Source organism: Pieris rapae, chromosome 2 (genome assembly GCF_905147795.1).
Source record: "Pieris rapae chromosome 2, ilPieRapa1.1, whole genome shotgun sequence".
NCBI classification, from domain to species: Eukaryota; Metazoa; Arthropoda; class Insecta; order Lepidoptera; family Pieridae; genus Pieris; species Pieris rapae.
In genome coordinates, this window is record NC_059510.1 from 5,821,616 (window position 1) to 5,838,167 (window position 16,552).

Genomic DNA, 16,552 nt, shown 5'->3' on the forward strand with positions numbered 1-16,552 from the left:
TGTAATGCTTGTAATTTCTACTACGTATTATGCATCAATTTGCAAGTACTGTGATTGGTGATGATGGTGTGGGTTGATTTGGACCAAACTGATTTGTATACAATGATCATTGTTCGAGCCGCGAACACAATTATTGCTTATCACTCAACTTATTCATGTGATCTTCTAAGTAATGTTTAATGGGTGATGACAGCATTATTTTGCAAATTATTCGAGTTGATTATTCTTCTTCTTATTTATGATACTAGCTTTTATATGTCAATGAATTTTAATTATGTTTATACGAATATAGTAATTATATGAAATATTGTATTGAATTAGTTTACTGACAAAACTATTTTTTATATAAAGGAAATTAAATATTAAATAAATTCCAATTGATATATTTGTTTTTTGGGTTCAATTGCTAACGATTTTAGTATAGAACTTTCTAAACTATCACTAACAATAATAAAGATTCTGTTAAGAGCAGTGTTGCTTGGCTTCAGCATACTGCATACGAATCATATTTCTGAGGTCGTAGATTCGGAACCTGGATGTGTATCAATGGACTTTCGGTCTATGTGCGCATTTAAAATTTGCTCGAACGGTGAAGGAAAACATCGTGAGAAAACAAGACAGTCGACTGCGTGTGTCAGGCTCAGAAAACTGATCACCTACTTGTGTAATGATTAAGACAAATAATGGCGAAACAGATAAAGCAATCTGAGGCCTAAACCTCAAAGGTTGTAGCCACAAGTTTTTTTGGAAAGAGATGTTAAATTACGTTTTGTTATTAATAAATATAATATAACTCAGTAGAACATTAAGCAATACTTTTCCGAATTCTACACAAAGTCGCGGCCATTAGCCCGTATTTAAATAAATATTACTGTCGTAGTTTATTACAATTTGTCATTTCAGACATTAATCTGACATATATTTTGAGATCAGATAAATACCCGAGCTATATGTGTTGTCAAAACATATAAATCACACAAAACGCGACGAAAGCTATGTAGGAAGTTGAAACAATTTGGGAACTTCAAAGTGCATTCGATAACCTTACTATCTATCTATTTATATCTGATACTAGCTGACCGCGACGTTGCCTGCCTGGAATTAGGGAAGTCTTTTCTATAGTTTTATCAATTTATGTATTTTTTTTACAAAAGTCTTCCTACGTTAGGTACACTGATACATTAGTGCATAAAAATATAAAATTTTATGCGACATGCACTTGTGTACAAACGTAACGAATACGAAGAGAAAAACATCGATATATTAATATTTATTATTATTATAAAAACTAAAAGAAATTTATTTCAAAGTGTGAGGGGAGCAACTAGGGGGATATCTCCCCATAAGAAATAGTTCATTTATCAGAATACTCAATCTGGATGATCTGTGTTTTGGCTAAAACACGTTATTGAAAAGGATGAACCATTATGTTGCGATGCCTGCTTTGTTTTAAAATTTTAGATAGATAGTCATCATCAATCATACATACAATTACAATTAAAATAAACGATCCTGATGCATGATTGAAAAAAAAAACATGTGTGTATTGTAAGAGATGACCGGTGAAGCTGGTGAATGAACTGATTCTACTATTTTTATATGAGCCCTCTGGCATTGAGGGTGTCCATGGGCGGCGGTATCACTTAACATCAGGTGAGCCTCCTGCCCGTTTGCCCCCTGTTCTATAAAAAAAAATTTCTATATTAGGGTCGCCCGTAACACAATTAAAATACGTCGTAGGCCGTTAAAAATCACTTTGACGTGCATCGTTTGTGATAACCTTTATTAGATAAGATGCAACGCCTGTGCATCGTTAAATCATTGTCACATTGAATACTGATGCATTTATAGGGAAATGTTTTATATGCGGTGAATAATAAGTTTTGCATCTAATATGTGACGCACGCGCATGAGTTATGTAGTGGCTATTGTGTAGGGAATGTTTGTTTAAAACGTAGTTCAATCTACTCTTAGACAATGGTTATAGAAGTACTATTCGAAAGCTTTTAAACAAAAACTTTGATCTAAAACACATATCAGGTAGCAATAGACATTTTAGTGTATATTGGAGATCAGCCTGCGGATCACCATCACTTATATTGTTAAGATAACAATCTTTAAAAAATTATAAAAAATAAAGTTATCTAAAAATTTTATTTTAAAATTAAATAACCTACTTTTAACAATATGCAAATAAATTACGAGCTAGCTAAAAACCCGTATAAAATAGCTATACATTACTCCTATGTGATTTTCATGGTATTGGCGGAAATCGGAATCTCAGTCGGTCGTTCAAAGCATTAACTAACCATAGTGGGAAATAAAACATGAGAATTAACATTATACACATGGTTTACTTGCTAAAGAATGTTACAGAAAAAGAAGACTATACCCGCGAATTATGCAAAAATATATGTATGAAAATTGGCACGGCGAACCCGTCTTTCGCAGTTACATTATTAGGATTAAGATTGCTGACACTAATTACTAACACATGCATCAACACCAAATTACATACAACGCGACACGTGTGTTACTAATTAAAGTCAAAATAAGAACGTTTTATTGTAATTAGATATTTTAAAAGGGACAAGCGGTTTACGGCCTACATCCGATGTTCAATTAACAAGGGTTTATTAGTTTAATTGTTATGACCGTGTTTAATGTATGTATGTATTATATGTATGTGTAATGTAAAATGGTGATTATTAATATAATAGTATAATTGTATAGTGAAAAATTAATCTATAAGTTATTCAATTGTTTTATACATTCTTCATACTAAAGGTCCCGAAATTATCAAGATCTAAATTATTAAGATCCTTCTCTTTTATTTAATATATATACGTATAGTTATTACAGAAGTTCGATTGAACAACGACAGACGAAAGTGGTGCTTCTTGCTTGTTTGTGCTTGGTCAAACGGAGCGTATAGTGAGCCTATGATGGTCTACGACTCTGTTGACCAATAACAATTAAGCGAAACAGGTCATCGCTAATTTAATATCAGTTCTGTATCATCTTATGTCATAGTTATATAAAATGAGATTCCATGGAGAGTGTTCAGAGGAATTGTTCGGGTTAATATCGGCAGCTGAGGCAGAATACGAAATTCTTCCGCATCACGTCAACACGGTTGAGGCACAACTGCCGCGCACCACCGCTATGTGGAATCAGTAGCCCACTGCTGTATTTCCAAACCAATTCCACCTAGGTCCAGAAAATAGGGTACCAATTCCTTAAGGGCGGCAACGCACTCGCGAACCCTCTAGCATCGAGAGTGTCCATGGGCGGTATTACTTTATCAAGTAGGTGTCCTGCCCGTTTGCCTTTTTCTAAATAAAAAAAACCAATGTTCTAACTAAGTATATCTTTAATTCTATGTCGCAAATTTTACTGATTTCCAAAATATATACGTCAATGTGAATTAGTCTGTCTTCTTTTAATTACTTTAAAAGTTAAAGTAATTAGAAGTTTAGTTAGAGTTTTAATGTGTTACATTAATACTCTAACGTGTCAATAACATTCTAGCATGTGTTTATATCGCCCTAAACACATTACGAAAGTTTTATTACAGTTTCCGAGTATCTTGCGTGATTTATTGCGCAAGATTTATATTTTATATAGATTACTTATTGCTAAATGTAGCATGAGTTAAGATGAAGCTTTTACAATAAATAATACTATTGGCTAAAATATACAGGGCACACAAATATATTTTATACGAAACAGTTTTTTTACTTTAATACCCAAAACGACTAATTTATAGAAAAAAAGAATCAGTCTGGTTCAGAAGTTGGATAAACTTGTGTGATGTGTGGGAACGGATCGGAAAATCAGTTCTTATTTTGATCTCCTTGTGATCTTCAAACAAATAACCAATTAACATATTATATTGTTATCTCTATCTGAAGAAGAAATGATATTTCAAAATAAAGTAACGTACTTTAAACAATAACTTTGGAGGACTAGACAGTACTATATAAACCGTGTACAGTGTACACTAAGCTTTACAATATGTACTATGTGATTTAGATTTCTGATCTCAGATTCATATCCTCCATTAACCTACTTACATGTATGAGTTTAGTTATAACTAAATCAACAAACTATTTCTAAGTGCTAATACGTTTAGTATAATCACGTAGAGTATATGATATATTCACAAGATTTGATGTATCGCAGATTTTACAGAAAATTAAATATTTACACTTTCGTGTCGTCTTATATTTTATTGTCCCATGTTAGGTAAAAGTCTAACTAAGTTTAAGCTAAGATAAAATTTGCAGCTCCTCATCTACAATCTATAGTAATCATCAGGGGCAACTATTTAAGTTAGTAGAGGAGAGTGTGATGAACATAAATCGAATCTTTAGTAAAAAATTGGGTTTATATATGTAAGACCCGTCTTTAGTATATTTTCGGAAACCTATAGTTTCTACCTCGAACTTTTAATAACATTAACCTTTAAATTAAAATTAAGTTTTTAATTTACGAGGCGGTGGCAGGTATTTTTTTTTATTTCATTCAATTTTTGTGTTTGCTTATGCAAATAACCTGCCATAGTCTATATAAGCTTTTCTTTTACATTAGTATTTCTGGATATAATGAATAACATACGATTCCCTATTTTACAGATGTCGCTGGTGGAAATTGCGTCGGACTCCGCTATGAGGGAAGAAAGAATTCAAAATATTTATAAATTTTGTACACCGCAACTGGTATGTTATGTTTTTGATTCTATTACGACTAATAGAAAAAATAGTTTTAATCTTTAAGTGATGAGCAGTGTTGGCCTAGTGACTTCAGCGTGGAACTCTCATACCTGAGGTCATAGGTTGGATCTCCAGCTAAGCACCAATGGGCTGTCTATGTGCCCATTTAACATTCGAACTCTCGAAGGTGTAGGAAAACATCGTGGAATCCGGCTTGCCTTACACCAAAAAGACTGCGTGTGTCAGGCACCTATTCGACTTTTAGACAAATGATCATGAAACAGATACAGAAATCTGAATCCAAGACCTAAAAAGGTTGTAGCACCACTGCTTTATTTATCCATTCTTTTTAAACTTTAAAACCCAAATTATTATTAAGTTTATCATTTCTCCTATTCTACCGTCGAGGGATATCGACAAGTTCTATAAGAGAATAATTTCCTTACAATGTAATGTGAGATAACTCATTTCGAATGCGGTATAATATGTCTTAGCATATTGTCTTCAAACCTCCTTTATCGTCAATAAACCGCCTATGCGCATTGTATTGTAATTGGGGAGGCTTACACATGTCTTAGAATACGCCCATATCGAGTTACATCTCATAAAAGCCTTTTTTTACAGATAGACTTCTGGATATGCATGAACCAAACAATACAAGGTGAGTTTTTAATAGGCTATAGTTTTTATTACCTAAGGAAAATTACAATTCAATTTCAAATCGTTCTAAAAATTAAAAATAAAATTATGTTATTTTATAATCTACTTATAAGTTCAAATGCTTGTAATGTCCAACGGTGGAAACATTTTTTATCATACTTTTTTATATTATTAATATTATTTTTTTCAATTTTAAAGACTTTATAATCAAGGTTCGATCAACGTATTATTGCAAAGTATGGCAATGTTTATCTTGACAAATAACAATATGGCTTATTTGTGATCGTGCGTTCGAATCTCGGCTGTGCACCAATGGAATTGTCTTACTATGAGCGCAATTACCACTTGTTCTTATGAAGCTAAACATCGTGAGGAAACCGGAAAACACAGAAGGCTGGTTGCGTCACTTGTCTTTCAAATAAAAATCTTCGAAGAAACGATTAATATTATCATTCATCTTAAGAAAGCTGTAAGCTGTCAACACTTTGTTTGTTGTTTATGAACTTAGCTTACAGGATTTCGTTGCAATGTTTCTGTTTGACACGTATATCTTATATCTTATATCTTTAAACGAGCAATTCTTATATATATCGGAATCGGCTCCAACGATTTTCATGAAATTTAGTATACAGAGGGATTCGGGGGCGATAAATCGATTTAGCTAGGAATCATTTCTAGAAAATGTCATTTTATTTGTATTTTATCAACTTAAACATAGAATTGCTCGTTTAAAGATGTCAGTCAAATAAAAACTTAAATATGAATATAATTATCTTTATTCGATAATTATATTCATATTTCATAATTTTATTAGTATGTAATTCGTACTTAAATAAAATTTCCAAAAAACACGATTTATAAAAAAAAAAAATACCGAGCTAAGCTCGGTCATCCAAGTCCTTTTAACCTAATAATGCAGTTCTTCCAGAGGTGGTGTCAGGATCTGGGTGGTGGGGCCGTGCATGCTGTTCCTTAGGCCACTCGCCCTGGTGCCGTCGTGCCTGCGCCACAGCTTCTGATGCCAGATCTCTATCCACTGCCTGTCGCCGCTCAGATGAAATTGCGTTTTTCGATTGTGTTCAGAAACAACAAGAGGCACAGTGGTGTTGTTGTAAGTGTATAACAATATATATAGTAGTCATTGCCATTGTTTACTAATGCTTATTCGTAAGATTTATAAGTTTAATTTTTATAATTATATGATATAAGAATTTTATAATTTGTTCTTTATAGAAGTCATTGGTCACGAAGATATATTTTCTTACTTCTATAAGAAGATAGTATATTATAATTTATTTTAATTTCGAGGTAACGGTAAAAACAAAACAAACTCTCATTATACAATTTGTTCGATCGCCTATATTTACTTAATAATAATAATAAAGTTCATTTGCCTCTTTACATTATGTACTTTACAGGTTTAAATATTGACCTACATTCTTCTTTTTCTTCTATACTAGGACTATAGGCTTCAGGATCACAGGTCACCAAAAACAAATATACATATTTTATCTTTAACAGCCCAAACCCAATCACTAAGCTGTCATGAATCCTGCTCTCGCGCTCTATGGCGCGTGGGTCAAACACGGGCCAACACTACTGACCGTGACCGCGCAGTTGAAGCTTGTGATCAATCGCCACCACTCTTACGATGCCTCTCAGAATTAACAGCATCAACTGTACATACTGATACGTCTAAGTGTAAGTACTTTGCAGCTTATATTAACTATAAATACTTTTGTTATTGGTAATCGTAAGCAACAAAATTGACATTCTTTTTTCGTATAAGTATTATAATATTACGATACATTGGCTTTCTTTATATTTATTACATCAGCTTGGTAACCCATTAGTCAAAGCATTTATAAACTATTAATAATGACAAAGAAACAAAATCAAATTTAGTATGTAAATATATTTACCACAAATTACTCTTACTAATGAACCGTTTCTTAGGTTTGTGTTATAAATGTTATAAATGAATATGTTATTGAAATTGAGTTTTTGCTTGCTGTAATTGCTTCATTTACGTATAGGATATTTACATCTAGGAGTGTAAATGTCTAGCCTTTAAAAAGTATGGTGTGGGTTTTATCGGGCGGGTGCTCCCCAGTACTAGCTCCGTTTGACCGTACAATTCACTTAAAATCGGGTGAGCTTCCTGCCCGTTTGCCTCCTATAACATAAAGAACAGGTATTAGACGAACCTGTTCTTCTTAATCGCAGTCTTAAGATTCTGATTTATCATCATTTATGACGTTCGTGTTGGTGTTGCATATTCTCCTACATTCCCCCCTTGTCACTACTTCTTCTCAAGCTTCTCTAAGTTCAAGTTTTCCAACACTAGTGACGTTTTGGTGTGCGTTGGTATCACTGCTAGATAGACCTTGCACTCTTGTGGAAAGCTTTTGGACCAGCACTACCTCTAAGTAACTCTTTTCTTTGTTTAATAATGCGCCACGTCTCTTTGGAGATGTCACTTTATCCCTTATGCGTCTGTGTTGTTTCTTTCTAAAATTAGTGTATTACATCTTTTGTTTAGTATCTTACTAGCGACCCGATACTAAATACACTACAGAAAATCTGTGAACGTTGTATATAAAAATGTGGGTTATCCATGAGAGATAGACATATACCATCACGGACTTTTCTGTAGACCTTTTCAATGTGTACAATACTTAGTACATTATTTTGATAAAACTCCACGAACATTGGTTCAAGACGAAGGTTTATAATAACATCCATTAAATATTGGAGAAGTACTGTTATTTTTGAGGTTTCTAATGTGGTGTCGTAAATAATTACATTTTTTCCGCTTACATTGCAAACGCAGGCTGAACCATACGAGTTTTATCAAAATGATGTACTAAGTATTGCACACAGTTTTCTGTAGTGTATTTAGTATCAGCATGGCACCCGTGCGAAGCCGGCGAGGGTCGCTAGTATTTTACGTCGATTTACATACTAAAATTATTACGGTTTGACTCCATAAAAATATTTACCACGTCATCATTATTACTTTCAGCTCCAGTCTAAAACTGATAAATTAAAGTTTAATTAAGGTATAACATTAACATTTCAGATCTGCCATGTTGCCACGAGTCTCCAAGTACAGAATGCAGAAGTACTTGCGAATCCGTGCTTCGAAGGACCGGGGAGTCTCAGGAAATAGCAGAGGCCCTTTCACAAGAATGTGGGGCACCCGCCCTTCATGACAACATGTGGCAATGCTTCCTAAGAAAGGACGCTCCTCCTGACACCAAAGATGTTATTCCACACGATGTTGCCAAGTTGCATTGCTGTCAAAAAGTAATTATGTTTAGGGCCTGTTTTACAATGTCCGGATAAGATCCAAATAAGCTATTTATTAGTTATTGGTAGGATAAACTAGTTTTGTTGCGTGTCACCACTGTCAGATAGCGCTATTCGTCATGAACGAAGTGTCTTATTCGGAACTTTTATCTTCCAAATAATTTATGTGTTGCATAGCTATTTGGTTTTTTATCCATACATTGTAAAACAGACCCTTAAACTTCTTAAAGTAATGGTAATTTATTAAAAAGATGTTTATTTATTTATTTATTTATTTATTGGGAAACCAAACAGAGACATCCTTAATAAAAACAAAGTCAAAAATATAACAAATACAAACACACGGGATGCATCCACATCAGGTTACACTTATATATGATACACAAAATAATATATGACAACAACACACTAATAGTAATATAAAGTTAAGACATTAAGAGTTGCTTTATTTTATTCTTAAACAAAGCAAATGTAACATAATATGAATAAACATATAATAAATACAAAATTATTGTAATAACGTATTATTTTAAGTTATAAATCAATCGACGAATTAGACAAGCATATAAAATTGCATTTGCTCATGACAAGGGTAGTCTTGTATCGCCAGCGTCAACTTATTTCCACATTTTATTAAGTTGTTTGTAGATTTTCTTTAATAAGCTATGAAAATCTATATTTAATTGAATTATATATATTTTGTGAAAAAATTTCAATATACTTTTCAAAACGACAATTTTTTTTAAAATATCACATTGTTAGTGAGATACAAAATATATATCTTTGTCTAAGTAACTATGTTTAAACTTTATCATATTATATATAATGCCATATCTATAATAAAACATTTATGTAATATACCTAATAACTATGCTTAAAATTTAATAATTAAAAAAAAACTAATTAAAAGGAGTCCCTTTAGGCAAGGTTCCGAAGATACTGGCAGCGTTCCTCCTTTGAATAGCTAGACTAATTATTATTTGTTTTATTTATGTCTTGCTTTTACGCAAAACCAAATTTGAGTCTAAATGCGGAAGATGAGTCCACCTACTAACCTGTATTTCTTGTATGCCTTAACTAATTTAAGTTGCCGGGAAGAGATCGCTCGAATGCGATAAGACCGCCAATTTTCTTTTTCATTTAAGTATGTTAATTATATTACGTTTTTGCAACGAGGTATTAATATATAAAATGAAATAAATTAATACTAGTATTAATTACATTTCAGGGAGCAACAATAAATTGCAGAAGACTTTGTTTCAATACATTCAACTCGGGCTGGCAAAACAATTGGCAGAAATTTTATACCGAATGTTTGGTTGACCCTCAAGAAACAGAATTGGCCGAGTGTATCGAAGAAGGTGAGTTATATATAGAGCTCGGCTCAGTTCAGCTTAGCTCAGCTCGGCGCGGGTCTGCTCCGCTCAGCTTAGTTCAGCTTAGCTCAGCTTACCTCGGCTTAGCTCGGCTTAGCTCAGCTTAGCTCGGCTTTGCTCAGCTCGGCTCGGCTCAGCTCAGCTTAGCTTAGCCCAGCCTGAACGTCGTTTTTAAAGTCAGTTTTCTTTAAGTTGAGGCCCCATGCTCGCTGGGTTGTGCGGGTCTGACATACTGCAGTCAGCTGAACAACCGACCAGCTACTTTGTTCCGGTCTTGTTCCGCTCAGGCAGACCTTGATGCGCATTTGGCCGTGGCTGAACAGAAGGGGTCTGGGTAAGAGATTTCATTTAAACATCTTAGAATAACCAAGAAACATTTATTTCTTATATGTTATAAACCGGTTTAGTAATTTTCGGTACAGTGATCATTTCTTAATCATATTTCTTACTAACTCAGGCCAATTATGATACTATGAGTGTGATATCACGTACTGTTTTGAACTAAGACATTATTAACCTGCATTTTTAGGTCTATTTAAATGTTTAAAATAAAGTTTTTTTTAATATGCTTCAAACTCTTCTTTTTTTTATATAATAGATTCGTCCAAGTTATTGTTATACGACATTCTTTCATTTCGTTTGTTTCTAAGACGTTTAAAACACGAATAATTAATTTGAGTTTAATTATTTTGAAATTTAATCCTTGAATCACGTGATACGAGGGACAGTTTTTAATTTTAAATTCAAAATTACTAACAAGATCTATTGACGTTTAGTACTATACATATGTACACACACATAGATATAATATATAATTTATTTCAGCTATGTGACAGTAGCGGGAGTGCAGCTGCCTTTAAAAAATTCATCTCAGTGTACGGCGGACGTTTGGAAGAGCGTAGCTTGCGCACTGCATGTAAAACCTTGTACAGCCAAGGTATTAATTAAAACACAGGTTTACTGGTATATATTTAGTTAAAATTATCGATTTTTGTTTTGTTTTTTTGTAATGTTTGTTTTGTTTAATAATTGTTTCGATTGATATTTGTATGTGCTCTAAATTAATGTCATGTTTGCCTCTAAGTGCTTGTCACATTAAAATTTTTATTTTGTATTTGTTTTTACCAATGTATGTAATGTGCCGAGCGTTGGCAAACTTTATCAATAACAAAAAATAAAAAAATAATTAATATTTTCACTGGCAACAAAGGTGCTGTCAAAACATTATAATGCAATCTAGTCTTAAGAGCTGTCTAACCAATTTTGTTCTTCTCTAAGTTTGATATGTATGTAATAAAAATGTGCTCGAAACGAGTAGGTATGAAACTAGTCTCATATACAGATTAGGAATTCGGACAAAGGAAATTTTGCTGTATAGATTAGGAGGCAGGATGTTAAGTGATTACCACCATGGACACTCAATGCCAGAGGGCTCGCAAGTGCGTTGCCGGCCTTTAATCATGATTGACATCCATAGCAGGAACTGAAATCTAAACACACACTACTTTAAGTACTTTTTTATCTATTTCTGTCAAATTGTGTTCACGCAGTGATGAAAAGACACAAACTCTTTATCTTAAACATTGCGATATATATTTATTATTTAAAAGGATTTCCTGCCAATATTTTATGTATTTAATTGTTATAAATATCTAGGGTCATAGCAGCCTCCTATGTATGGACGACTGTTTGAAGTTGGTCTCGTCGTGCGTTGAATGGTCTCGCGCGCCCTTGTCTGCGCCCGCCCTTTGCGCGAGACTCGCTCCGCGACACGAGAACGCACCTTGTGTTTCACTCACGGACTTCATGGCGCCTAGTAATTATTTTTATTTTTACTCAGCAGTTTTGTACACATAAAAGTTATTTTCATTTTATATGCCTGCATAGATCGTTCTAAAATATCCTATTCCAACGATATCAGATATATACCTTACAGGTCAAATAGTAACTTCCTTTTTTAAATTGGTTAAAACTTAAAAATAGCAGCAGAATATTTTTTTAAATATTATTTTTAATAACTAATTTTTTTTCTTAGCGATGCCTAAAATAATTATATACATAGCAGCAGCATTTATTTCTTTATTGATTTAATGCAATAGAACCCGATACTCCTTTATATATATTAATTGTAACTAAGCCGTATGCGTAGGATAATAGTCGATCGTTTCAGGCCAAGAACCTCCGTTGCTATCAGCGGTTGAAGCAGTGCGGTCTCCGTGCGCAGGCGCACCTTGTAATTCCTCGCAAGTGTGTGCGCTCAACAGGAGTTGTGTCTCGAGCAACTCCTGCGCACGATACACCTGTCTTGAAGGATGTCCTTTAGGTTTGTTTGATTAAAAAAATATATATATTATAGTGTTTTTAAGTTAAAGGCCGACAACGCACACACAGACGTCTAAAAAAACCCCACACAGGTACTGCTAGTACCTTTGTTTAAATTTATTTTTATAAATAAAAATAAATAAATCAGTGGCACTGCAACCTTCTTAGGTGTTGGCCTCAGATTATGAATCTGTTTCATTATCATTTTTAAGTCTATTAGGCAAGTAGTTGATCAGCCTCCAGTGCCTGACACACGTCGTCAACTTTTTGGGTCTAAGAGATGTCGGTTTCCTCAAGATGTTTTCCTTGACCGTTCGAGCAAATGTTAAATGCGCAGATAGACAAATAGAAGATAGACAGAAGGTCCATTGGTGCACAGCCCGGGATCGAACCTACGACCTCAGGTATGAGAGTCGCACGCTGACAACACTGCTCAATTTTTTTTTTATAGAGTTATAAAAAAAAATTTAAACAAAGGTACTGGCATATAAAGATTTCATCTTATTATAGGTGACGGTAGCCCGTACGTAGTGCCAATAGGGTCGTGGGTTCGTGTCCCGATGCCGTGCGCAGCTCAGAAGGTTTGCATCAAAGTCTGCCGATGCTCCAGCCGAGGTCTCACCAACTGCCAACCGCTGCCCAGCGTGGCTTTGGATAATTGCCGCCTACACGATAAAATTGTTAAGCATGGTAACTATGGTAACATTACCAATTCTATCGCTTTCTTTAGCTCTTGAAATATTTTTGTTTGATGGATGCTCTAGAGTACGTGTAATGTTTCCCCGTATATCTTATACATAGGTATATAAAATTATCGTGTCGCGGTGTTTGTAGTTCACTCCACCGAAACGGCACGACCGATTCTTATGACATTTTCTGTGCATATTGGGTATGTCTGAGAATTGGACAACATCCACTTTTCTAAATTTGCCCTAAAATTTAAGGGTTGTCCACCCCCAAATTATTATTTTTTAATTTTTGGTAATTATATTTTTGTATGATACAGCATTTAAAAATACATACAACCCCTCTACGATGAACCCATATTTTTTATTATAATATCATTTATAATAAAAAATAGGGGTTGGGAAAATGACGTTTGCCAAATGCCTATAATAATTAATATACTTGATTCATATTTATAAAAAATTTCGTGCTCAGAATATGTGAAGAAACTAATATTGTAAAAGATAAAAATAAATGTAAAAAACAGACACGGTGTATTATCTGTTATATGTGATAATATACATATGATTACTATTATAAAAATCTTTTCTAGGTGAGAAATACTACATGGAGTGCAACCCGTGTCGCTGCGCTTGCGGCGAGCGTGTGTGCGGCCGCCGCGCGTGTGGGCGAGCAGCTTTACTCACGGGTCTGCCTTGTAATTGCCCGCCGCATCATTTGCCCGTCACGACCCCCGGACGACTATATCCCAACGCTTGTCTTGCTAAGTGAGTTTGTTAAAGATTTATAACACCAAGAGGTTTCTTCTTAATCATCAAAAGTTGGAGTTTTATTATATATTTGGCTTTCGAGGGGTGTTCAAACAAATGTTTGTTTTGATTCTGGCTTATAAAAATTTTCGTCAAAATCGGTTTAGTTGTTTTTGAGAAAATAGGATACTTATATATAACTGATGAAAATTTTTGAAAACTGGCAGTAAATGTAAAATTATAAGCATTTAATGTATATTTCTTTTTTTACGTAAGTATACTTTATGTCACCTAATGAATAAATGTTTATTCAATATGAATAACCAGCTTTTCACGGAAACCAGTTAAAAAAACATTATTTATTGTTTGTTCAAACATATTTTGATATTTAAAAATAGGAACTTAGACAAATATTTATTTTTAAGTACAACCATTGTTATATTGTTTATCAGTCATGTACTTCAAACAAAGTATTCAAATTTGGTATTCATAATTTAGTTTTGAACTAAATACAGATGCGCAGGCGCAACGGACGGTGAGATAGAGTTCGGTGCGCGTGCGCCGTGCGCCAATGCGGCCTGTCCACGAAGACACGTGTGCCTGCCCGCCACTTCCGTTTGCCTCTCACGATTGCAACTTGATTGTCCTCAATTTACTTGTGGTATGTAGTGTTAATATTTATAGTTTAACTATGGGATTTTATCTATATTTTAATAGAAATTATCTAACCCCAATATGGGGTTTGGGATAGATTTTAGAAATATTTGTCTCTAAAAAGAATTTAGTCGTTATTGAATACAATGCCTTTGACGGTATTTATATACAAAACACAGAATAATAAAACACATTTTTCAGTGAACATAACCCATTGCCATAGTCAGCCATCTTCGCCCGTGTGCGACACAGACGGACACACACACACGAATCCGTGCCATCTTGTCATGAGTGGAAGAAAACTGGCCTATTGGGGACATTGTCTACAGGGATGTTCCGCGGTAAATATAAATTTTAAGATGTGTCTTTTAGATGTGATTTTCAATATAACAAAAAAAGACTGAGTGTTGGTTTCTTCGCTCAACGAATGAATATCGCAAAAAAGCGAGGAAATGCTGCCAGCGTTAAAGGATAAACCACTATAGGGACTAAACTTTTTTTTTCAATTTACTATTTATTAATTTTTATTACTATTCTATATGTTAAGAAAATTTTAAATATATACTATATAATTATTTTATTGTTACATAACAAAATAGGTAAATTTGTGGGTTTCTTCCCGCACAATCTTTGTATAGTAATGGAGTCAGAAGCAGTGTTGAACCGATTTATTAACACATTACATATTTGGTATGTATGTATGTGGGCACTCCGTTTCCGCAATTAGACTCTTAATAGGTCCGTTGTGCCCTTAAAAGCCATGAATGCTAGCTAAAATACACAAATATTACAATTACAAAAAAATATAATTACAAAAGATACACAGATAGAACATTTTATGGTTGTATTGTTAAAATTTGTTTATATAGAAACGTTAGAGATAGGAAGCTAACCGTATTGTATCGGTGACCGTATACCATAAGTGATTTAAATTATTTTTTGTTTAAAATATAAGTTTTCACTGCAGAGTCAAAACATACCTCAAGCCAACTCACATAAAAAATATTTGTAGGTTCATAGATTTTTAAATGTATGGTTTAATAAATTATCCATTTGCAGAGTGGTACAGTGTGTGGGGTCAATGGAGTCACATACTCATCAGAATGTGCGGCTTGGGCTGAATATGTGAGCGTAGACTACTTCGGCCCTTGCTTCGCAGTCGGACCTATCTCCGATGCAATGGAACCCAAGTGCCAATTAGACAGAATCCTTTGCCCGCCATTAAAAAGGGAATTCTGCCTCGGCTTCACGGCGCCCGGGGCTTGCTGCCCGAAATGCGGTGGCGCCCTCCGAATACTATATTCAAAGAAACAGATCGACAGAGCGCTCTACGGCACGAACATCTCTGCCTCGGTCATTAATCTGAGAAATGTCCTCTCGTCCTTGGAGCGACACGTCAAAGTTTCAGAATGCGCGTTAAGAGGGTACTTGACGATCGAGATGGAAATATTTGTGACGGTAGAATCGATTTTAAGGCGCCCGACGGATTTGCAGTTGAAAGTTTGCGTTTTGGAAGCTGAGAAAATCGCCGATCTCATTAACCGGGACAGTGCGTTGATAACGAGTGATTTAGGGTTAAGTGCATTATCGTATGCTTTAACTGTTCACACAGTTCCCACTCAAGGAGTTGGAAGATTATCCATATCTCTTGTTACCTTAGCGTTTTCGTTTATAAGTGTTGTATTGAGATAAATCTCGCTCTGTAATTATAATGTATAATATGTAAATATAGATTTTGTAACTAGAAAAATGCTTTGGTTTGCTTTACGAAAGGCGCTTAAGAGTGCTAAGTATGAAGTGCCATGTTAGTTATAACTATATCTTCAAATTTTTACTTGTTGAAAGTTTTTTTTATATTCAATAGTGCGGGTACTTTTGCAGCGTGTTACATGCCACCTACTAAATCGACTTCAAAACCCTAACTTAAGAATTTGTATCAACTATGTTAAATAAATATTAATATAGACAATATACCAATATACTGTAACTTATAAGTATTGCTATCAGACTGATATAAGCAATTTTGTAACCATTTACAAAAGACAAAGTAGTCCTTATACCAAATATGTTTATAATT

At 34.1% G+C, this 16,552-nt stretch overlaps 1 protein-coding gene across 1 annotated transcript in view; it reads left to right on the forward strand.

The window, feature by feature from the left end:
• The window catches only part of LOC110998569 (reversion-inducing cysteine-rich protein with Kazal motifs), a 35,150-nt gene extending 18,721 nt beyond the window's left edge, over positions 1 to 16,429 (forward strand). Inside the window, exons 4-18 of the mRNA XM_022267274.2 lie at positions 4,638 to 4,721; positions 5,340 to 5,376; positions 6,304 to 6,486; positions 6,897 to 7,076; positions 8,458 to 8,684; positions 9,916 to 10,048; positions 10,256 to 10,397; positions 10,889 to 11,000; positions 11,720 to 11,879; positions 12,234 to 12,386; positions 12,896 to 13,075; positions 13,665 to 13,839; positions 14,337 to 14,482; positions 14,677 to 14,816; positions 15,535 to 16,429. Of these exons, the coding sequence (XP_022122966.2) occupies positions 4,638 to 4,721; positions 5,340 to 5,376; positions 6,304 to 6,486; positions 6,897 to 7,076; positions 8,458 to 8,684; positions 9,916 to 10,048; positions 10,256 to 10,397; positions 10,889 to 11,000; positions 11,720 to 11,879; positions 12,234 to 12,386; positions 12,896 to 13,075; positions 13,665 to 13,839; positions 14,337 to 14,482; positions 14,677 to 14,816; positions 15,535 to 16,167 (2,685 nt within the window). The 3' untranslated portion in view covers positions 16,168 to 16,429. The remainder of the gene's footprint in view (positions 1 to 4,637; positions 4,722 to 5,339; positions 5,377 to 6,303; positions 6,487 to 6,896; positions 7,077 to 8,457; positions 8,685 to 9,915; positions 10,049 to 10,255; positions 10,398 to 10,888; positions 11,001 to 11,719; positions 11,880 to 12,233; positions 12,387 to 12,895; positions 13,076 to 13,664; positions 13,840 to 14,336; positions 14,483 to 14,676; positions 14,817 to 15,534) is intronic.
• Positions 16,430 to 16,552: the final 123 nt, after the last annotated feature.